The following is a 25528-nucleotide window of genomic DNA, read 5'->3' on the forward strand; positions in this document are numbered from 1 at the left end:
GACGACAGACAAGAAGTCGGTTTGTTCGGTTCCCTACAAGCTAAGCTCACAAACAGAACTGGCAGTTCAAACTTCCAGTTCAGTTATTTTTTCAGGACACAAGGAGACGGCCAAAACAAGTGACATGGAGAGAAGCAGACGACAGAAATTTGGAGGCTTGCATCCTTTTAACGCAAAAACAAAAGATATTTCCATTTTTATATTTTGATAAATGTCTTATAATACATTTAATTAATCAACGAAAAATAAAATTTCTATCATTTTTGAATGCATAAAAGGGCAAAAAAAAATGTTTTTGGATTACATTTTTATCCATCGTTCAATAAAACGGGACATATGCTCATAGAAATACAGTTTTCACCTGGATAATTTAATTTTATTTTGAATGGCTGTGCAATTCTCAACCAATGAAATGTCGTGAGAGCACTCGAGTGGGCGGAGCTCACATTGTTTATTTACATTATTCCAGCCAGCAACTTCAGGGTGAGAAGTAAGTAATTAAAAATGACGTCCAACATAGAAGAAATGTTGAATGTTTTACCGTAAACGTTTTCAAGGCTCTTTTACCACAATTTATAGTAATTTTTGCATTCGAGAGTTTTGTTTTATTGGTTTAACAGTTATTGTGTTTTTGTGGAAAAGGCCCATGACCTTTTAGCTTATTCCAGGGGGGTCTTTGATAACGTGTGTAGTACATTTTAGTAGGGACTCGGGGGGGGCCCCATTAAAACGATAAATGTGGCCCGCGAGATCTTCGATAACCTGCGTGTATTACATTTTAGTGGGCACTCGAGCCTCATTAAAACAGGAAATGTGGCCCGCGGTGTGTCAACGGTTGAAGACACGGGGGATGTGCTTTTTGTTCATTTGTTCCTCTAGTTGCTGCCCTGCCTAAAACTGTACAAATATTAAAGCATTACACTTCACTCACATAATGTGAAACAAATATGGCAGCACTAATTTCACACACAACACTAGATATGCATGCAGACAACATATATATATCAAGTATCAGTTGTGTATAAGAACATGCACACACTTTCGGCACAACTCAGATGTGAAAGCAGATAAAATGACAGTGAATTGCTGCCGAGTTTCTTCAATGAGGCTTTTTGGATCACGTGATATCTCCCTCTTCGAGGGACATACAAACCGTGTCTAAGATAACCATTATGAGGACTTCCTGCACAACTCATGAAAGAAAAAAATCTAGATTTAACGTAGAAATGAATGAATTAAAAGACAATACGGAGACATTAACTGAGAGGCTAATTACTTCATATTTAATTTTCTGGACTTTTTATATATCTCTAAGTAAACTCAATATTTCAAAAATTGAGAATTCAATACAATTTTTAAAATTAGTGATGTGGCGAAAAACCCCCACTGAATTTCCGCATTTCTACAGTAAAATCTGCAATTTTAACACTGATTTCTACGAGGATCACCCTTTGCCTGACCCTTAAAGTGATGCTGATGATGATTATGACATCTATTCAAAAAGCCTCATTGCTGGGAGTGTTGAAAATGTGGCAAACCGTTATAAATACATAAACTATTATACATACACTGGCAGCGTTAAAGAAACGACAAACCATTGTAAATGCATATACACATCTGAAACGCATTGCTAGGGAACAACGGTAACCAAAGTAAACGTTCCAAAACTGATTGTTGAGGCCAAAAAACCATTGTTCCCGTACAATTTTTTGCCCATTTGGGGCATTTACCCTGCTCTGACAAAATTTTAAATTAGCCTATCATTCAAGTCGGGTCCTATTTGGTATATACAGGCAAACCTCGTTAATGAGTCACTCTTGGGAGAACAAAAATATGACTTAGTAAGAGGAGTGGCTCGTTAAACGGAGTAAGCCATAGCTGCACCAGTTCCTGTCTGAGGACAATTGGGACTTCAAAAAGTGACCCGGTAAGCGGAGTGATGTGTTAACCAGGTGACGCACTAACGAGGTTTGACTGTATGTAAAATTTGGCGACGATCAATCTAAAATTGTAAAATTGTAGATTTGTATAGAGAACATACACACAGGCAGAAAATCAATTTTATATATATAGATGTTAATAGTTCCAGCACTACGGTTGTATTTACAGACAGAGTTTAACTACAATCGCAGGTTGAATAATTAGAGGTCAACACTGATTGGTTAAAACCTCGAATTTAACTCGATCTGTTTCTATCTCTAATCCTTTAACCTGCGATTGAAGTTAAACTCTATCGGTGAATACGGCTGTGAGCCAATTTAGTATACAGCAACATATATTATAATTCAGCTTGAGAAACTATAGATGAAGGGTGCCCAGGTCGATAAGATACTCGCTTAAAATACCAAAGGATGTTTAGAGGTGTCGCGAGTTCGATACCCGGTTTGTCCTTGTCAGAAAGCTTTCCTGACATAGGGGTACAACAGAAACGACAACATAAAGATTGCTACTGCAGGTAGTCCCCCATCAAGAGGTTAGCGCACCAACATCTCGATGTGTATGAAAACAAGCCTGCCATTCAGAATTGGCAATAAACTGTAGGTCCCGGGGTCTAATTAGCCCTTGTGTGCAGAAAATGACTGTGGTGCGACAAAAATGATCAAACTATCAATGAGATTGCAGAAACTATGGGTCTCTGCTTTATGACACATAAACTGCCTTCAAACATTGTTCCATCTAGTCATTTTTATCGAATTTTCAAAAAAAAAGAACAACAACTGCGCAGTAGTTTCCTTAAATATTTCTTAGATGAAACTGATCAATAGCAGTTTTTTTTTTTAAACATGCATCTTTTTGAAACAGCATCTCATAAAATTCAGTGCAATTCTAGAACATCCAGAAAAACAGTTATTGTGCATAAGGTAGGCGTAGTTTTCATTTGAATTTGGCGAGAGACTTTTAAGTGAAAACGTAATTTGACGAATTTTTCATTTATTTTTCAACTTGGTAAGATAAGAAATAGTAACTGAAGAAGAAGAGATGAAATAATAAGAAAATCATGAGGTCATATTTTTAAATTTTAAGGTTTTTAGGTCATAAATGCTTGTATGTTTTCGGTCATAAAAATTAAAGCCCTATTCATTATCAGCCATGGTTACTCATGAGATGTGCCATCGATAACATAACTAGCAGCTCACACTTAACTTACCAATGTCATTAATGGTATAACATCTGCATACACTTGTCATTCTGATCCATAGTCGTTATATAATGCACCTATGTATGATTGCTAACTTATGCGATGTCATCTGTTTGCTTTTAAAGCATGACGGGCGTGGGAAGAGGCGATACGGAGCATCTGGAAAGCATCCCAATGGCAGAATGTAAGTTACCTTCTCATGCTTTTTTTTTTCTTGATTTTTGAATACTGCAGTTAGTATACATCAAAGCCATCTTTCGTAGTCATCATTGGAAAATTCACAGTTCAGGACAAGCAAGGGTATTTTTCCAAGAATTAGATTTTTTGAGATATTCAAATAAACGTGAACAAAAACAAATTACACTAGTCTGCGTTTTTAAACTTTTCGTCAGATGATTTCTTAAAAGTCAGTGTTCCTGAATCAATTTTTGATGCTGATTCCAGAAATGACTTCCATTTTTGTCTATCGCGTCAGGTTTTTACAAAAAATAAGAAGTCACGTTTTCAATATTTTAACTAATGTAATCAAAAATCAATCACCATTTCATACAAAGTATTTGGTTACACACTTTAAAAAATACTGTAAAGAGCTGTCCTAATAATTTCATGACTATTCTTTAATAAAACGAAAAGCAAACAGTGTTCCATTTAACAAACTTTCTCCTTTTTAACTTTCTTGCAGATCCTCCTTCATTAATTCTGCCCCTCTTCAACATCCAACAATAAGCGAGATTTTTTGGGGGTCTACGAGCAGTTCGTGTGAGGATATATTCAGTCCCAGGAACAAACATTTCTCTGCTCTGGCCAAACTCTCACAATCCAATGCTTTTGCTTTGCCCGACTGTTCCGCTCACATAGAAAGTAAGGCATTTTTGGGTACCCAGCTTGTTGTCCTAATAGTATTCCTATAAGTTTGAAGTCACCACAGATGAGCCATTTGTGTAACGCATGTTGAATATTTCTTAACAGTCCCTTCATGTTCTCGAATGCCTCTTTCATTTGAAATAAATGGGCCACAGGAATGGACCCATATACATTCCCATTAGGCAGTAACACGCCTTTGAGACTACTCTCGGAGGAGTTATGTTCAATGCCATAGAAGTGCATCAACTTGTTTATGTTATTGTGTAAACCAATGAATCTTCTTTGAGAATAAAGGAAGTAGTTCTTTTTCTCTGTGTCTGTGACAGGAAAAATGTGTTCCGGGTGCCAGAAGATTCTTGCTTTTGAGCCGGGAGCCAAGTAGTTCTGCAGATTCCTTAGACAAGTTCAGATCACGTACTAGATCATTAAGTTCACTCTGGGAGAACCGTGGTGAATTAAAGTCATCTTCAGGCTCGCAGACATCATCACTATCATTTTCTGAGATTGCAGCATGTTCACATTCAACATCGTCTGCCACGTTTTGTAAAGCAGCTGGAGGAACAGGGGCAGGCAGTTCTTGTCCATGTGGAACTGACCTAATGGCTGAAGGAATGCTTGGATACACAATTTTGTTCTTATTTTTTACATTGCACCCCTGTACATTAATTAAGCAGAAGTAACAGTCATTAAGGTGGTCTTTAGGCTCTCTCGGAATTGCAAACAGTATGCACGTTTTTTTTTCCTTTTGTCCATAACCTTAACCTTTCAACACAATAGCGGCAAACTTTCTTTGGCGCCCATGCCTTATCCTGATCACCTAGTTTTATTTTAAAATAAGCATAGTAAGCTTTCTTCACAAAGTCTGTTATATTCGTTGTTTGCTTAAGCACTACAAAATTTCCGCAAATGTAACATAAAGCATTAGGATTGTTCACACACTTGTGTGTAGAACTTGCGGAAATGCAAACAGAAAGAGAAATAAACTGGAAATGCGAGAGTCTGACAGCTTTAATGTTACTTTTTGGACTCTTGCCAATTAATTCTCGCCAATCAGACTTTGTTCTAAAAGTGGTTCGATAAGTCAGCAAGTATCCAAAAGTGCACTCATGTTATGTGGGACAAACACATAATGCTCTTAGAGATGAATCTTCAAAATCAACTCGGATTCAATCAAGAGTTCTGTAATCAGCATAAAAAAGTGAGCTAAGGACAGTTATTAGTTTTCAATCATCTGCAATCAATATCATGCAGACTAGTGTTATAGTCTCACTGATTTCAAGTACGCTAAATCGCATAGATCTTGTAGCAAATATACTTATGATTAAAATCAACTAACAGTATGTGTACTGCTGACAGTGCAGTCTTAACGCATGGGTCAACCTGGGCCTCACAAAAATTAAACGTGGTTGAAATATTTGATAATTTGCCTGGCAAGGATCTCAGAAAAATCACTTGGCCTGGGGGGGGGTGGGGGTGCAATGATGCTGATAAGACGGTCCTGACTGTCGATGTATGTTACCTAAGTGGTATGTTAAAACTAAGTAGTGACAGAAAAATTAATCAAAGTTATTTTTGGTCACATGCACATTTCTGAAATTCCATAATGCTGTACAGATGGTTCTCTTTTGTGGGGCACATTTTTTCGACGTCCAAATTGTAATTACAGAAAAATTGCTGTTATTTTTCCTATTGAATTAGTTTTAAAATTTACATCAATTCTGAAATTATTTCCTTCGTTGAATCGGAATTTTCATTCTTTTTTTTTTAGTGTGTGCATAGTTTTGCGTGAGTACGTTTCAGAAATTTCATAAATTTTGTGTGCAACCTTTTTGGACTTCTTTCTAAAATATGTATCTTCTTTCTGTATATGAGTTAGGGCTCTAAAGACGATCACAAAATATGTTTGGCAGAGGCAACTAACTCGTCACCTAAAAATTCTGGGGGACCTCCAAAATCGTTTTGCATTATTATGCAAGTGCCTGCCCATATTGTGACATGATTACCAGATTTCCAAATTGGCAAGTGGGGCATTTGTCATAATTTGAGATTCTCGCTATAAGCTGTACTCATTATAGCAGACTTTTAATATATTTCTTTTTGTCCAAAGTGAACATGCCTTTGGTGGAAGATGAACATGGTTACGTGGATCCAACTATCCAATCAACATTGATTTCAAAAGATATCATCATGCAACTGCCGAGTCACAATTTTGGTATGCTTTTTTTTTAATAGCCTGTTGCAAGATAGTAACGTAAATCTGCTTCTTTGATTATCCTTGAAACGTGATTTATTTTCACCTGTCTAATTCGATTTGTACCCATATTCAATGTTAGATGATGTTGATGATGAGGTGGACAGAACATACTCCTACAATACGCAGCGTCGCAATAAAACTCTGAAAAGGTCTGAGACAAGGTGCAAAACTATGAAGTTGAAAAGGGTTACCATTCGATCTACGAGTTTGGACGATGATGTTGAAAAAGTCTATGGAGTATGTTATGTTATTTTATTGTTTTTTTTTTAATTGTTTGGTTATATATTCCGTTTCAGAATGGTTTTATGTCAGGATTTCCAAAAAAAGCTTCCAGTCATAAACAGTATAGTTTCAGGACTGAAAACGCTATTCACAGAAAAAAAAATTATAGACCCTTACCCAGACATGGTCAATATATGCACGATGATATCCTTTCTTGAAAGATAATTTTCACAGTTCTGCTATAGATATATCTTCCGAATTTCCTGGAAATCATAGCAATTTAGTCAATAACTGTAAAAATCTGTTATTATCACATTTATCTATCACTACATAAGCTTTTTTTTTTTCTCACCATTACAGATACTGACCTCTGACCCAGACATGGAGGAGGACGAAATCAAGGCCAATCTAAGAGAAATGCATCAAAGTCTAACCTTGAAACGAATGGTCAAAGCAAGGATCGAAACGGACAATCAAAAAAAGAACCGCTTAAAACCTCTGGATTGCTGGTCACGATTTTCTAGTCAAATATCAGTGGTAAGTTAGTCCACACTTTCCGTAAGATTAATTTTCTTCAATGTTAACCATTTTAAATCTACTAAAATGTCCATTATCCAGATTTTGATACAGATTTCTTCCACAATCTCTAAAACTATAATTACAGTAATCTCTCATTCATGTGTTGGTGCAAGGAAACAAGTGAGAGAGATGTACAAGTGAATAGTATTATTTACGTATATCTTGGACCTGGAGTGCAGAGAGAAAATCGTCGCATAAGTGAGAGTCCAATATATTACTGACAATGAGTGGCAAAAATGTATCTCAAGTTGGCACACTCAGTGTTGCACAAGTTACTTCACCACGTGGTTACCAAGAGGTTTGTGCCTCTAATTCAGGGATTCTCAAAGTTTTTAGGTTTGCTGCACCCTTAGAAATTTCAAATATCGCACTGCATAATCTGTCCAATCTTTAGGCACATTGGCAGCACCCACTAAAGTGTCACTACTCGCTGGTTTAAAATGAAGTCAGTAGAATTCTACCCCTAAAATATCTCTGCTCTAATTCAAAGTGTCATGAAAGCAGAATCATTTGCTATCCGCTTTTTGAACCTGAAGTTCTGGTCTAATTAGCTTTCTTGATGAAAGGAAGATGGCTCAATAAAATCGTCCATTGATAGCCAATTTACAGATTCTTTCTGAAATATGAAGATTAAAACCCTAGGGAACCAACTATGAAGAGAGATGAGATCAGGGCTGAACAAATCACAAAAATATCTGGCCGGCGGAACAATCTTTTAGCCCCCAAAAATTTTTTTACCTGAAGAAAAAGGTAAAAAATAATGCTTCTTTTGACTTTTTCGATCCATAGTGACCCTCTTGCATGTTGGCAGGTATGCTGCTATAAATTCCAAACAATTTGCACTGCCGACAGCCTGCAATTTAACAACTACAGAAAGAAAATTTTTGGCATCAATACCAATCCTGCCAATATCATGGCGGCTTGGTCCTGAGATTGAGAGGATGTCCAGCCCTGATTGAGATGGTGTGATTATTTGCTTTGTTTGATGCTTCAGTACCATAGTTGCGCCTGTATGCATAACTGTGTGAAGTAATTTAGTAATGTATCCATTTTACTGTTTTCAGTCATGGCACGAATTTTTATACAGCTTGAAGAACCTGAGTTACAGTCTCGAGCTGTGGCATACCCACATGAAGAAGATCCAGGGACATTACGGTGCAGGAGTGGCATCCTACTTCATATTCCTGAGGTGGCTGTTGTACTTGAATATATTCAATTTCACCCTCTCGTTCGGTTTCATTTTCGTCCCGCATTTGGTGCTCGTGAATTCTGGTGGTGACGATGCAGCCAACAGTGGCAATTATTCAGCTGATGATGGGTTCACTGGATACGATCTACTAACTGGTTCTGTATGTATTTCTATCTCTTTCTCTGGGTATAAGTAGTCAATGAAATGTTGTTTCTCTATATTGTGTCTTTGAAAAAAAAAGAAGCTTTGATTAAGTTATGAGGAAAATATTTGCAACCAAATTAGGAAGGGTTGCAAAAACGTTAAATGTGCTATATCATCAAGCAGGTCTCACACAGTCTGGTATGATTTTGTGTGTCTTTCAGGGTTGGATTGGAAATTCTGCTTTTTACTATGGCCAGTATACAAATGAAACGATACAAGTGTCAGAAGGCTACTTTTACAGTATGCCATACGCTTACTTGTTCACTGTAGGAGTCGCTGCAATCGTCAACCTGATTGTAGTGGCTTACAGGTGAGGTCTTCACATAATAGGCACAGAAATTACAGTGAATATTACTGATAATTTCTATCAATGAATTATTCTTTGATGAGATTAATCTTTTTCATATTTGTAGCCTGACAACTGCTTATCAAGCAAATTACGTTGATTCATCTGGTGAGATGAAGAGCAAAGTTTGCAGCAAGATATTCTGCGCCTGGGACTACAGCATCGAAAAACCCGATACAGCAGAGCTTAGGCATCGTTTGATCTACCATGAACTGAAAGTGTGTGACAAATGCTGCACAGAATTATTTTTGAATAATAATTGTGCTGTATATCCAAACCAACTTTTCCGATCAAATGAAGTGCGCCATTGCTCGCCAATGGAAATCATTCAAGTTTAACTTGGTTGTGTGTTGTTTATTTTCAGGCAACGTTGTCGTCTGTGATGGAAAAGAAAGGAAAGACATCCGTCTTCAGAAAAATTCTGAAGTTTATGGATAGCCTGTTTGTGAACCTGTTTGTCTTCGGCATAATCGGCGCTATCGGATACCTGGTCTATTATATCTTGGATAGCAAAGTTGTCGAGGTAAGACCCATTAGAGTACCATGGCACTTAATAGTTAAATTCAATGCTACAATATTCTGAGGGTTATGTGTGCTATAATATATGTTTCACAGGTGAAGATAAGAATCCTCAAGAAGATGACTCTATCGCTGACGATAACCGGGATCTCATTTTTCTTCCATTACCTCATCTCTTACGCCACTAGTTGGGAATATTACCTCTCAAAGAAGACTCAGCTGTATTTAACTCTCAGCCGGTAAGTTTCGATGCGAGCGAATTTTTCTTTGTAACAGTTTTTGAATATACTATAACATTTTGAACGTTAGTCTTTGAAGTTTTCTCTGTGTCGATGGAACTCAATTTGAATGTAAATCACTCAAAAAGAAATTCCCTTCTAATTTTGTTTGTAGAATAATTTTTTTATCTATTTGTTTTTGCAGAGTCACTGTGTTGCGGATAGTCATCCTTGGCATACTCGTTTATTTCTGGATTGTGATTTACGTCCCTGGTCCTGGCGATATGAGGGTGATAAGAGTTTATTAATCCTTCCCACGTTATTCAAAATTTTTGCTGTTATATTCACCAATATTTGAGATTTTTCATTTACTTACCTCTAAAACATTACCATACAGCTTTGAAACAAACGAAATAGCTTATAAATGTTTATTTAAATCACAACATACCGAGCACACATTAAGCGTCTAATCCCACCTTTTCACTCTTGCTCTGAAAATCCTTGAATTATTATTTGTTCATTTTGAAATGCAATTTCCAGTGTTATGAATCCCAGCTAGGACAGGAAATCTACAGACTCATAGTCATCAACTTCTTGCCAAATCTCCTGCTCTGTACGTTCTGCGGGGAATTCTTGAGGAACATGCTTCGTAAAATTTTTCTCAAGTCTGTGCAGAAAGCAGAGTTTGATATCGCCTACAACACCAACGACTTGATATATTATCAGACTTTAGTGTGGTAAGTTATGCAAGAGCTTGTATGCTTTTCTAATTGTTTTGATGAGACAAACAATTTTGCATCCGATTGTCATTGTTCAGAGTTCATTTTCGTAGCTGAGCCTAGCTGATACTAATCACTGTTGATTGTGCTTCTCTAATGGCACAGGGTTGGAGCATTTTATGGTCCCCTGCTACCACTCCTCCTGTTGATAATCCTCGTCCTACTTTTCTACGTGAAGATGAACTCTTTGTTCTACAACTGCAGGCCAACCCAGAAGCCGTGGTCGACGATGGAGGTGCAAGTCGTCTTCCTCGTTCTGGCACTCACCAATTTCCTTTTGGCTGCGATGGCTGTTGCATACGTCGTTTTCAGGTATAATTTTTCTTTTAAATGTACAGTCGAGTTCATTTCTAGTGCAAAACGCTATCCATTGCATTGTTTCATAACTTAATGCTGTACAGTCGGTTGGAGGACAAAAATGCAAAAGAAAGGGTATCAAAATCAGTTCCTTGAAGTTTGCTATCCACGGTTTTGAAGAACAAAGAGAAATTGATTGAAGTTTTTAGATAGTGAACTAAAAATCTGCAAGGCAAGATTTAGAGAAGAAGATCATATTGATGTGAAAGCAGCTATTTTTAAATGTTAAAAAAACACCCTTACAAAATTGTTCTGATGACCAGGCCTTTGGTAAAGAAAACATTACATTTCACATGATTTTGCATTTGCAAAAAAAAAAAGAAATTTAAAACATTAAATGTTTACAGTGATAAGAAGGAAAGAAAAACAGTGATTGACAAATATTTTCATTGACAAATTCAATTATAACGACACAGTATTATCCTATTATTAACACATTTAACTGCGTAAGATTTTCATTAAATTTTTGGCTTATTTTAAAAATTGTATTAGTTTTATCACTATTTATTTTAAAAAAACTCAGATTATTGCAAAATGTGTATCAAGCATCTAAATTTTTTCCATTTCGCTCAAAGGTATAAATATTGAAGCCAGTATGGATTCCGAAATTTGTGTACCATGAACAGTTTTGCTGTATTTTCAGACTTTGTTATAAGCGGGTCCAACTATATTTTGAAGCGATGAGGTTTAAATGGAGTTATATGCAAGTAACATTTGAGTTCTTTTTTACAAAATTAATACTTTTTTGTAACAATTTCAGAACACGACCATCTACAGTGTGTGGGCCGTTTCGTGGTCATGAAACTATGTACGAACTGATTGCACAATCACTGACAGTTTCAAATGAGGATACCTCTGTGTTTGTTCACCTCTACCAGTATGCCAGATCACCAGCATTTCTCTTGGCTATGGTTATAGCAGTGAGGTGATTTTTTTTTTAAACTGATCATTCATGAGTAAAATATGTTATCACTAATATCCCCATCTCATTCAGAAGATACCATGTCCACTTTTTTTTAAATGAGAGCTTATTCAGAAGTGATGTAGTTCAGCTGATTCTCCTAGGCTGCTGAATGTATATGTTACCAGCCAAATCCTGAAATTGGCCAATTTCATTGTAAATTGACCTGGCCAATGTCTGAATTTCGGGCTCTGGTTAGCTGGATCCCTGGCCAAAGTCCAAAAAAAGGCAGTAGTCTAGGTCATCGCCATTTGGCATATTTTTTAGTGTGATAATTACGCCCACGTTAGCTATGGCAACACATCATCTTGCAGTCATGATGCTGTAATAATTTTTTTCCTTCAAAATTTGACAGAAAAATATACTGTCTATAATATTGTATATAAACAAATATTTTTTTTCCTCTCACAAATTTCTCTTTTTTTCCCCTCTCATCACTTGGAGCTAATCCATAACAGCTACTGTTATATAGCTATGTATCATATGTTAGTGATGAAAGAAATGGATTTGGTACCTTCCGGACTGTCTTACATCAGCACATCAAACTTTGACCAGGGATCTCCGGTCACTTTGCAAATTGGTTGGCTAAAGCCCAAATCATTTCTGAAAATCAGACTTTGGCCAAAACTCTTGATCACTTCGCAAAATGGCTGCACTTCGGGCTTTGGCAGTAACATATACAATTGATAACGCTTGAGACATTATTGTGCTGAGCTGGAAACTATGTTAACAGCAAATGTTTATAAAAAGGAAGAAAATGGTTACTCAAGAATTTCTCAAATAAAGTTCTAAAATCGAATCCGCTGAATTATATAACCTCATTCAGAGCGTAAATTATATATAATCCCATGTTTGGGATAGAGAAGTGTATTTTCAGCATATTGCATCAACTGCGTATTTCTTGAAGCGGCAAGAGAGGTTAAAAAATGATCTCATTACATTTGTGGCAATGTCATTCAACAAAATATTAGATCTTGAATATTCATAGCAAATTCTAAATACAGTCAGCGTTTGTTATAACGACCTCACATTGTAGCAACCATTCCATTATAACAACCGGTAGTCCCAAATTCTTTCATATATGTTTTCCCGTCTATATAATGTTCATTTTCAATGGAACGATGGAGGGTTCGTTATAACAAACGTTGAAGGTGTATTTTTTCATGACTAACAGTGTTACTGGAGTAAGCAAGACAGATTTGCGACTCTGAAGCTGCAGCTGTGATCTGAAATGAGTTTGGCAGCTAGACTGTGCAAGACCCTCTGGGACATGAATGTAACTTGAGCCCAGATCTAATACTAAATGCACTTTGTATCTCAGAACCATCCCAAATCAGTGTTTTTCTTTTTCTTTCACTTTTCTTCTTCTTTTCACTTGATCATTGAAACACGAGTCTATCATTTTTTTTGATGATGATTAAATGGATTATGTAAACCACCATTAGAATTAATTGCATTAAAACATTTCAGCACTGGTGTTTACTGGGCGAAACGACACTCGTCCTTACAAGAGAAAGTTGTAAAGCGACTTCGTCAGCGACTGGTGATGGTGAGTATGTTCTACTTTTCCTGAAAACTTGTTAACACCACTTCTAACACCCATGGAGCGAGGCAGACAGCATTATCAACAAATAAAGCCGAGGCACATATTTTCTTCTGCGAATGGAGCTGAGGCAGATATTTTTCTGCTATGAATGGAGAGAGGCAGACACCATTAGCTGCAAATGAAGCCAAGGCACACAGACACCATAAGCAGCAAATAAAGCAGAGGCACACAGACACCATAAGCAGCAAATAAAGCTGAGGCACACAGACACCAAAAGCAGCAAATAAAGCTGAGGCACACAGACACCATTAATGGCAAATTAGACCGAGGCAATATCTGCAGCTACACAAATGAAGGAGAGGTGGAAATCTTCATCAGGGAATGGAGCAGAAGCAGAAATATTCAGCTGCGAATAAAACAGAGATAATCACCTTCAGTTAGGAATGAGGTGGAGGCAGACACCATCAGCTGTGAATAAAGTCGAGTCAGACTAGCTTAAATGGAGCTGTGGCAGACATATTCTGCTTTGAATAAAGCTGAGACAAACATCATTAGCTGCAAATGTAGAGGAGGCAGACACAATTAGGTTTATTGAATCTTCCCGTATTTTACAGGGAATATGAATTTTCCTCTTATTTTTTGGCTCTTGGGAGGGGCGACCCCCCCCCCCTATGCTCCTCTGGATCTGCCCATGCTACTGCATCGTACTAACATTAACATTACAAATCCGTTCATATCACCAGCCAAATGTGGCTGTAACTGAATATATCATATCCTCATCTGCCACCACCTGCACTGACAGTGGAGGTGGTAGAGGGCAAAATTTCTGCCACTTAAATGACTGAATCGTTGAGGGAAGAAAGATGGCACCACAAGACGACTGTCCCGCATATACCCACCTCCAAAATAATTGATTTTGGGAACTTAGCTAGACAAAAGGTGAGAGGGGCGAAAGAAAAGCATTGAGGATGGGATGTAAAATATAGATAGATACCGATTAACCCTCCTTCTCTTTCATAAAATTACAATTGTGAGTGATAAATAACGAGAGCCCACAATTGTGTCATTAATCACATGATCTGAATTGCATTTTCTTTTTTGCTCAAACTAGTTTGAAAGCTATGATTGCTCTTTTAAAAGTCAATGTTTTCAGATAAATGTTTTATTGGGAAATAACTTTTTCATGGGTATTTCAAACCTATGGATATGGCCTTTCATCCTAAAAAAAAAAAAACCATTCACCCATAAAAACAACGGCAGTGGAAAAAAAAAGTTTATAAGTTTTATAACTGTGATCCATCATTTATTTCAGGAGAGCAAAGACAAGGTTTTTCTTTTACGGCTGTTTGAGAGTGCATACAGAGAATGCATGTGCAAATGCAATGCCATGGAAAATGCTGACACCAATCACGGTGGTGAGTCAATTTTATTCTGATATTGATCTATACTTCCTGATGCAGAGGGAATGCCACACCATTAAAGTTGACAGGCAAGGTGACAATTTGTGCACCCCCCACTTCAAAGGCATAAATGCCAGGATTCTGCCACTGGGCATATCCTGTTGCAGAGATCTCTTTCAGTCCAGTCTCGTGGCAGAGTGGAACATAGTGTGTGTGTACCTAACAGTCTGAGTGCGTATCTAGTGTTGCATCTGACTTTTCAGTGTACCATCAAACAAGTGTACATTCAAATTTTGAGTGAAGTGTACTGATTGAATATTTTATCGTTGTAGGCTTGCTCTCTGTGGCGAGGCTTTTCAACAGGGAGGTCGGCCTGTATTTGCACCTCAAAATTGGAATCCACAGAAAACCAACTTCAGGTCTCCCACTCAAAAAATTAGAAAAAAGTAGGAAAATGTGTAGAACTAAGAAAGTAAGACGGGTGGATACCCTCTTCAGACAAGATAGCCATAGCACAATGGGAAAAAAATTAAATTAAATATTTTTTTTGTCATAGCACTATTTTAGTATCCTGTAACATTGATTTTCAAGTTAAAGCAAAATGACAGAAATGGCTTGGTTGCAAAAACAATTTTCGGCCAAAAGCAATCACAGATATTTCTTTTCTGTGTTCTCCTCACAATATATATTACATTTCTTCCTGGAGTTTTCCACAGTCCAGTCTGTCAACTCTCTTTGGCAATGCACAACAAATTATGAAGACACGTAAGTTTTTTAAAAATGATGCTCTTTCGAGACCACTTCCAAGAACACAAAGCAAAATGTATAAATTACAAGGTCAGATATAAATAAGTCAAGGTGGACCAGATGGTTTTACTGCGTTGTCCATCCTTTTTTTTTTTAAAGGGATCTGTTTAAATTTTACTTTAATTTATAAAACCACTGAAGTTGGTTTTCCGTAGTTTCCAACTTCAAGGCACAAACGCGAGGTGATCTCCCCATTAAGAAGTCTTGCCACAGAGAGCAACATGCCTACAATGGTAAAAATACTCAATCACTAACTCACTCAGTAATACTCAATCACTAACTCACTCAATAATACTCAATCACTAACTCGATCAATAATACTCAATCACTAACTCACTCAATAATACTCAATCACTTCACTCACAATTTGAAATATAGATGGTTAGCACAAAAAAAAAATTCACACACAATATACACACACAGATTGTTAGGTACACACACTTACACTTCTGGCACAACTCAGACAGTGGTAAATTGCCTATGGCGATAGACCGGAGTTATGCTCGGTTTGAAAGAATGAAATATTATTGAATAATTACAAAAAAATGTGTTGTTATATCAGAGGTTGTTACGTTTTAATTGACGTTATAACAGAGGTTTATTGATGATAATCTCAAAGGGAATTAGTTAGAACCACCAATTATTGATGTTATAACAGATGTCATTACAACAGAAGTCCTTATAACAAGTTCAACTCTATATGTTTCACAAATATTTGACATGAATATACTTATATTACTATAATTATTATAGTCATAATTTTATCATAATATAAGTAGCAGGGCTCCCACTTTTCCTACTTTTTGGTAAAATGTCCTACTTTCCCGGTTTTGTCCTTTCTTTTCCTACTTTTTACTAAAACCCATGAACAAAATTCATATAATTGACTTTAATTGAGGAGGGGAATCATTGATATAATGCCAAATAATACTAATGTAGATTGCAATTAATGATTCTGCCAAAGCAGAAATTGTATCATTTTTAAAGTTATTTGGGGAAGGGGGATGTATGTGGACCCTTTGGTGGTTTATTAATTTTTCATTCGCTTAGTTTGAGGGTTAAACAAGTAGACTAGTGATTAAAAACTACCTCTGCCCTGGTGAAAAAAAGTAATTTTGTATTTACTTATTTGCTAATTCGTGGTCTTGGACACAGTAACTAACATTCATCATTCAAAATGATAGCCCACATTTTGTTTATAGGTGAAATAACAGTTCGCACAACAAAGCAGTTGGATACACAGGCCTATTTTAGGTTTTGTGATTCTGATTCTACCCAATAGCATTCAAGTGTCTTCTGTGTTTTTAGGGCATGCAACGTTAGGCATAAACAATGTTTATAATGCTCAGCAAAGAGCTTTTCTTTCTTTCTTTCAAATTATTAGTCAGCAAAAAGATATAAATGAAACTGCTTTATTTGTCAACCGCATTGTTTATCATAACTAAATTAGGGTGATAATATGACACATACGGAACATTTCCTTGTTTAGTGCCATCTTAGGGCCCAACTGGACCTCATATACAAAAAGGTTCTTGTGAAAATGGCATCTGGTCAAATTATCAACAACTATATATTGGGTAGTAAGTATTTCTACATAGTCGGGGGAGGGGGGGGGGGCTCAGAAAAAATCACTTTGCCTGAGGTTCTATGACGTTAAGACTGCCCTGGCTGTGTGTGCGACCTTTTTTCTCCATGAAATACATTTTAAATCATTGCAGATTTGTTGTATCATTCCATTTCTCACCAAGATATATTTATAAGGAATAATTGGCGATTTTTAGAAATAATTAGTGATTTCTCATATTTATGACCTCAACAGGGTTCCCCCCTCATCCTATGTTTTTGGTAAGAAAACATATATTTTCTGGATGTTATGCCTAGGTGAACTCGGAAAGAAAAGTCAACTGGTCTCCACAGGGATATGAACCAAGGTCCTCTTGCCCAGTTTGAAAGACAGTCTGGGTTCGAGTCTCAGCTGAGACCAGATGACTTTTCCTTCCAAGTTCACCTTGGCATAACATCCAGAAAATATGTTTCGTTGAAAACTGAATCATTGATATATTTGCCAAATATTGCATATTTAGTAGATTGCAATTAATGATTCTGCCAAAGCAGAAATTGTTCTGTTTTTTAAGGTTATTTGGGGAGGGGTGTATGCAGACTATTTGGTTTATTAATTTTTCTTTCTCTTAGTTTAAGGGTTCAACAAGTAGTCGTTGAAAACTTCTGTCTGTATGGAAAAAATTATTTTTCATTATTCTATAGTCTTGGACAGCAACATTCATCATTCAAAACTATGGTGTACATTTTGTGTATAGGGGAAACAACAGTTTGCAAAACAACACAGTTGGATGAATACATAGACCTACTCTACGTTTTGTGATTTTGATGCTACCCAATAGCATTCAATTGTCTTCTGTATTTTTAAGGCATGAAGAAGCATAAACAATATTTACAATGCTCAACAAAGAGCTAGAAATGAAAATACTTCATTTGTCAAAAACGATTACACTGGTGTTGAACAGTAGAATGTAAACAAATCCCTTTAAAAAAGGGATGGACAGAGAAGTAAAACCATCCGGTTCACCTTGACTTGTTATACCTTGTAATTTACAAATTGTGTACTGTTTTTGAAAGTTGTCTGGAATCAGCATCATTCATTAAAAACTTGCATGTCTTCATAATTTGCTGTGCATCTAGGAAGTGAGTTGACATACTGGACTTTGGAAGACTTTACCTCGGTTGAAACAACATCTCGGTTATAACTACAAAATTTTGCAGAATCTTCAATGTTTCTATAACCGAGTTTGACTGTATGTTGTTTTTGGGAATTTATATTTTAATCCAAACCGACTTGCATTAACCTTCTATTTTCCATCATTGGCGATTTTTCAGAAATTTTAGCAAAAGTTGACAACTTTGCTTCCATTTTGCCTTTTTTTTGGTTAATATTGGAAACTTCACTTGCCTTTGACAACATTTTCGGTACGGTATATTCTGATTTCTCATTATTTTTATGAAGGCAATACAAATAAATTATGTATTGATATACTTTCCCACTGGAACACTTTTCATGGGTCTTCCCAAACCACATTTGGGCTGATAGGGTTGTGTACTCCTATTCTAGGGGAATAGTTATCTGCATTGGCGTACACAAGGGAAGGTTTTGGGGTTCTAACCCTCCCCCTCAAGCCAAGATTATAGTGTTATTTTGCATGAAAAAACGTAAAACCCCTTTGGAAGAGAAAAATTTTTGAACCCACACCCCCCCAGAGAAACTTCCGCTTATGCCTAGCTTATGCCTATGGTTATCTGTGACCGATATAGGAAAAAGAAACCAATCTGCCTAGCTTACTTACAAGGATTTGTCAAAAAACATATGAATTAGTATTTTACTATATAGAGTTTGAATATCTTAGTGAATATTGCACTTGGAATAGAATAGATTTTTTTTTTTTTGGTTGGCATCAGGAGAGACAGAGCAACAACTTTCTAATTGGGTTTTTGAGCACAGGGTGTCCGTACAAAAGTATAAAAAGTTAATTTCTTTATTTTAATAACTATAAAGCCCTGTGCAACATGACTGACATATCTGAGTTCAACACGTCATTTGGATACTTTTTCTCATTAGAAATATGCCTCTAGGATCAACGGTACGCCAGTAAAATACAGTGCATGCTGTTGCATCCTGCACCCTTTATTTTACTCGGTCTTTCTCACCATTGCTGATTATTTTTCACATATCAGTAAAAAAATGACCTATTATGTATCTATCTTACTCTCTTCATTCCATAGTGACAAGTGTATCACAGGTTGGAAATATTGGTCTACAATGCCCTCTGGGTGAAGATGGAACGTCAAATCCAAGGCAATACCACTGGACAGAATTAGGGCGCAGAAAAGTGTGCATTGCATCAAGCTCAAAGGCATATTTACAGGTGGAGGGCTAAGTGGGCATGTTAGCCCATGGCAGTAAGTTCAGAGGGATGGCAAATTTGAGGAATTGGTGATCAAGAAAATTAGAGAAGAATGAAAGAATGGTAACAAAACAATTAGTCCGCCTCTGCCTAGAGATAGACTAGGTCAGCAGGTGACCTAGAGAGCGAGGGTCGGGTCACGGAGTAACCAAAAGAGTGACATAGAAACAGAAGCATTGACAGGTGGGGGGAGCCAAGAAGGCTATAACATAGGGTGGCAAATTTGAGGAATGAGTGGGTCAAGAAAATTTGACTACAATGAGAAGGGGGCAGCTAAATTTGTACAGCCCACAAACAGCAAACCATAAATCTGCCTCAGGTCAAGCTAAAGGAATATATAGATTGTGAATCAGTAGGCTTGTATCATTGGTAGGCGCACATCGTATATATTATCACTTGAGCATTGCAATTGTTTAAAGGAAAAATCAAAAATATTTATAAATGATAAGTGAACTTGCAAAATTTACCGGATAAATCTGATTTAGGTCTATATGTTTCTACTACTGTCTTGCATCAGTAGATGATAATTTTCTTCATCGTCTAAATGTTTTCCTTTTTTTTCAGACTGGAACGGTGCATCCAAAGAACTAATGAACGAGTCTTATATCGAATATCACCAACACTGTGTACCAGAAGGCAAGCCAAAATACGACCCAGGATACTTGTTGGCTAGTGTTCCAGCTAATCAATGTTCAGCGTTGCCAGGTGGCAAAAACGACATTTCAGTGGAACCCAAATTTAGACGTTTAAATGACATAGAAGGTGCCGGTAGAAGACCATCTGGTACAAATCAAGGGGGCGATTTATCATCCTTGGCTCAGAAGGAACTGCAAAGCATTTTACCGGTGCACAAACAGGGTTTCCAGTATCTAGTCCGTGGTGAAATCCCGCCTCGATCACAGCCCAAGAGCTCTTGAATGACAGTTTTTCAACCACTGCTAGTGTGCTTTATTTATTTATTGATTTTATCGAGGATCTACGCTTTTTTAGTCATTTTAGGCATTTTTTTTTCTCCCTGGAAGTAAGGATCTTAGTTTTAAGAAAGATGACGTACAATATGGGTGTTTGCTTGTATATGTCTTTTTATTATTTAACATAAAAAAATGGTTCAGTGGCTACGCTGAAAGGCTTTCGCTGATGAGTTTGATAATTCACACACACACAAAGGGCACAATTGCTGTTGTACCTCTTGAAGTACTATAAAAGCATTCAAGTTTGTATGACTTAGCTACAATGGCATAATACATGAATCTCTGAATGCTCAGACTCTTATCTTTTCGGAGGACGTGTAACTCTATCCATGTGATTTATACAGCTAATGTCCATATCACGTATTGTCCATATCACCATATAAGTAATCTAGACCTTCCTTCGTTGGTCTAATGTTTGTTAATTGACCCACCCATAAACCAACAGATTAATCTGCAAATGTTTGGTGCATCTTATCACGAAGTATGTAAGAAGCTCTTCCCTTATTGATACAGGACAGGTAGCAATGCAGATGGGCTAACGAAGAGATATCAAGTCAGGCTCTTCTTCAACTTTTGATACCCATGTGAGCCAAATCGGTCACTCTCCAAAATTTATACAAAGCATCGAGCGACTATATTCATCACGTGCTAGAACAAGTTATAGAGTACCAGTTTTTGGTCAGTGCATGGCTAAAAAATAAGAGCTGCAGTCGATAATTCCATGAAAATAGATTTTACTTGCTAAGTTCTGGCGAAACACAGATGGGGTGATTTTTGGGACACACAACACTTATTCTAGGCGTCCTAGTGGCTTCCTCCTATCATCAGTGTCAGTTAGCACACATAGGCCCCATCCAAGCATGCTTCAGGTGTATTATGTATTATTATTCATGCAATGACTTTCGAGAACAAGCGTGTAAATTGGTATGCTGGTATTTTCAGCAACATCGCTTTACAAGTTGTTATTGAGACACCTTGGTGTTGAGCGCCTAGTAGTACCAACTCTGTCAAGTCAAGCCTTATCAGTTGACTGCTAGCACATGCTAGATATTCTGGATCCTCCTAACAAAAATGATCATCTTAAGCAAATGAAATGGTGCAGACATAGTATACCAAACGTCCAAAAGTGAACATGAAACAATGAGTAGTGTGGACCAAAGTTTATAGGTTTAACCCCCACCCTCCAACATACAAAACTTGTCTAGATAAACTTTTTTCATACAAAGAACACAGATGCGTCTTTCTGTATGCAGATCAACAGTTGCCATTCTTTCATGTTCCTCAAGTAGAGAGGTATCTTTACAGTGTAGCCTGAAACAGTGGTTCTCAACCTGGTGCCATATAGTCCCCCTGCGATCCCCAGGATATTCTAAAGGGGCTACAGAGGTGAAAATCAGATGAAGGGGCATCATGACAAGAGAGTGGTGAAGAGAAATAAAGCTTTAAAGTTAAATATGGTAGGAAAAAATTGTGAAAATATGACTACTTTCAGTATTTAGCCGAGCTGTCCCTTGGGCCTATGTGGGTATGACCAACACCTTCTATAGCAGGAAGCCTCAGGGCAAAGCTCATGACGTCACTGAAGTCGTCCATTTCAGCTATAATCGTTGGATATACTGCAAAAAAAAGAGTAGAGATTTTGCATACTTCAACCTGCTATATCCAATGGCTACAGGTGAAATGGACAGCTGCAGTGACGTTAAAGCTTCACACGGACGCTTTCTCCTATAGAAGATGTTGGTACGACCCGGACCTTGAGCTGAAAAATATCGAGAAACAATGACCCATAAAGCAGGGGTGCACAACCTTTTCAGTCTGCAGGCTAGATGTTCAGTATTTCTGCAGCTTGCGGGCCAGAAACTTGTATATATATAAGGTGATCTTATGACCCATATCTTACAGCAGCGGTTCCCAACCAGGGTACGCGAAAAGAAAATGGTAATGGTGGCCATTCATATAAAAAAGAACAAAATAATTAAAAAGAATTTCCGGATCTTTTTGATCGGGATTCGTGAACTCCTTGGCGTTTTAGATTTGATTGTTGACACATGCCGGGCTGTGCATAAAAGCGAAGAATTAATTCACGTTGTGTTTAACTTTTGTTGTGAGCGTTTGTATTGAGGTGTGTGCGTGTTATTCCCGCAATTTTCTATGTCAACTTTTCTACCAAGCACCTACTACTCACGTGATTCGCACTATGGATCAGTGGCTAAAAACTAGATCTGTGTGGAAGCGGACTGAAACACTAAAATGAAATACCGTGCACCTGTAAACGTGAAAACATATTTTGAATCTTCCAAAAGTGATTCTGCCAAAGCTACCGAAACCTCCCACAACATTAGCTATCGTATTGCGAGACGAGGAAAAAAAATCACACTATTGGTGAAAAGATCCTGTCAGATGCATGTTTGCAGAGGAAAGTGCTTTTATAATGAGTTTAATATCTCTGTCAAGTAATACGGTGTCTCGAAGAATACAGGACGTGTCAGATGATGTTGAGAGCACAGTCATAAGATACGTCAAAGGTTGTGAATTTTTTTTCTATCCAAGTCGTCGAGAAAATACCGATGTTGCACAATATTCTGTGCTACTTGTAATTGCTAAGCACTTGAAAGGGAATTCGAAGTAAATTTTTCTATTTGTCATCCATTGAAGGGGTCATTAAAGACTTATTTGAAGCAATTAATCATTATTTCGTTGAAAAAAAGAATTCAATGGTCAAAATGCATTGGGCTCACAACAGATGGAGGAAAATCTATGGAAGGTTGCTACTCAGGCTGTCGTGCACCCGTGGCAGAAGTCACCCCCAAAATGAAATGGACTCAATGTATTCACAGACAGATCCCTGAATCGAAACCGTTGCCTCCAAATTTGCGAAACTTTCTTGATGAAGCGGTCAAGATTGTCAATTTTGTCAAGGTGAATCCTACCAACTACAGGTTGTTTAAATCGTTGTGTGAAGACGTGGACATACTTCACAACGCTTTGCTTTTATACACCGAAGTTAGGTGGTTGTCCCGGGGTAAAGTCCTGACGTTGCTGTTGAAACTTCGGCACAAGGTAGCCGTTTTCTTGGGAAGTGTTTGAAACACTTCACGATTTCTTGTCACAAGCCGAGCTAAATTTAGCAGTCTGCCACTGGGGAAGATTAAAATCATAGTTTGAAAAATATTTTTCAGAGCCAGAAAAATGGGTGATTGTGGTGGATATCTAATAATTTCAAAGAAGAGTATTTTGAACCAGCTTTTGATTGTTGATTCCAGAAAAAAAAAATTGCTAGAGTTAGCATCAGATACCACTGTGAAGATCCTCTTCAATGGCGGAATGGTGAACCTAGTCAGTTTTTGGTCTTGCCCCGGTGACGAATACGTTGAACTTTGTAGAAAAGCCATAATGTTTTTGCGGCCGTTTGTTAGCACGAAGCTTGTTGAACGAGTGTTTTCTTCGCATATTTACATAAAGAATAAATATAGAAGCAAATTGAACGCCTCCGGACTTGAGTTTGTATTTATCCTCTTTTGAGCCTAATTTTCCAAAACTCTGGAATTCAATACAGTCCCAAACATCACATTAATTTTTCCCCCCAATCTTTGTGTTAATTTGTTTGCTTACTTGAAAAATAAAAAAGCTAAATAATAAAAAAATAGATCATTTAATTTAATTCATCGTGTACCTTTTTTCAAGTTTTCGAAATCTGTAATGGGTGAAACAGATTGGGGGGGGGGGAGAGTCTGGAAGATTCTGGGTTAGGGGTACGCGGAAAGGAACCGAGCCTGCTAGGGGTATGCGGACTGAAAAAGGGTTAGGAACCACGGTCTTACAGTATATCTCCTGTAGTTTCGGTCATCCCGATTATAAAATGTCCTGTTATTTTTCAAATTCCCCTAGATAAAATGTCTGTATTTTCAACGAAGTTTACTTGCATTTTTTTTCTTTACTGAAATCAAGGATTGAGATTATTTTCATTACCTACAAGAGTTGTATTATCATAATTGTGACTAATTATCATAACTAATTACAGTCATGAAACATGTTTAAATATGGGAATATTTGTCAAACATACGCTTTTTTGGCAATTTATCAGCAATTATAGTGATAATTGGCAAGTTTGCAAACTTTTGACAATTTGTGTGGCTATAATTTACAGCTTTAATTGCCTTGAACAATTGTATTGGCACCTTCACTAACCTTTGACTTTTTTTTCATGATAATTGGCAATGTCGATTTGCCTCATGTCGGAATGCATCTTGATTTCCCATATTTTTATGAAGAAATCTTTACCAGTCACAAGCGTCCATCAAAGTTGCTCACAGTTTTTTGATAGATTTTACAATTTTTAAAAAAAATGTAAATATTTATCAAATTTAGTCTACTTATCACAATTTCTAAAGGTATTGTATACACCAGTCGATATGTAACTTTTTACAACACTTCCGGACATTTATAGGTCATCAACTTCAACTTGCGAGATGAATTTCTAGTCTCTACACTTGTCTTTTACGTATTTGGAAGACACAATGTGAAAAAAAAACCCCTCAAATGTGATCGATGATATCAATATTTTTTGGTCTTTTTTTAAAATAAAAAAACATTTTTTGTGAATTTTTCGTCATTGAACTGAATGAATCATTGTTTTAGTTATCCCGGTTTCCACGGCCAATCTTACCATTAATAGTGAGAAAATTCCAGACCGAAGAACATTGTATTAGGTTTTCATCATGTGCGGTCACAATGAGTATGTATTTTAAAGAATAATAGTCACTTTGATGCAATGCCACAATAACATCAATTAAATGCCATCACCGTTCCAGCCAAATCAGCACAGAGACACAATTTGCACTGCCTTTACTAAGTGTCTTTAACTAGCTTTGGTGCTGACTCTGGTGATATCGCAATAGAGCAATTTATTATTATCGCTTCATTTTCAAGAGGTGCTGCCATCTGGCTTCTGAATGTGAATCGTTCTTCAAAATCAAGCAAACTCTGGTCTAATCACCATGGGTAATTTATTACCGGAAGTGTGAGTACCTAAATCGAAAGTTTGATTTTTCAGTGCTGTCATCTGTATTTCAAATTATAAGTGAAGTGTAATGATTGAATATCTACCATTGTAGGCTTGTTACTGTCTGTGGCGAGACTTTTTAATGGGGAGATCGGCTCGAATTCATGGTCAATTGGTAGACAAGTCTGCAAGAG

The 25528-nt window shown here is 37.0% G+C and overlaps 1 protein-coding gene across 1 annotated transcript; it reads left to right on the forward strand.

Annotated features, from left to right (window-relative positions):
- The first annotated feature begins 361 nt into the window (after positions 1-361).
- LOC149067836 (transmembrane channel-like protein 7) lies at positions 362-24934 on the forward strand. The gene is made up of 17 exons (XM_089252004.1): positions 362-490; positions 3265-3323; positions 6111-6215; positions 6337-6494; positions 6840-7016; positions 8123-8407; positions 8613-8761; positions 8865-9015; positions 9162-9320; positions 9413-9555; positions 9740-9824; positions 10075-10271; positions 10419-10625; positions 11431-11595; positions 13102-13180; positions 14490-14592; positions 19926-24934. The coding sequence occupies exons 1-17, from the start codon at positions 408-410 to the stop codon at positions 20276-20278; spliced, it is 2658 nt and encodes an 885-aa protein (XP_089108130.1). The 5' UTR covers positions 362-407; the 3' UTR covers positions 20279-24934.
- The last annotated feature ends 594 nt before the right edge of the window (positions 24935-25528 follow it).

Source organism: Pholcus phalangioides, unplaced genomic scaffold, assembly GCF_987345545.1.
Source record: "Pholcus phalangioides strain wild (caught in Gottingen) unplaced genomic scaffold, Ppha-v1.0 ptg000028l_1, whole genome shotgun sequence".
Taxonomy (NCBI): Eukaryota; Metazoa; Arthropoda; class Arachnida; order Araneae; family Pholcidae; genus Pholcus; species Pholcus phalangioides.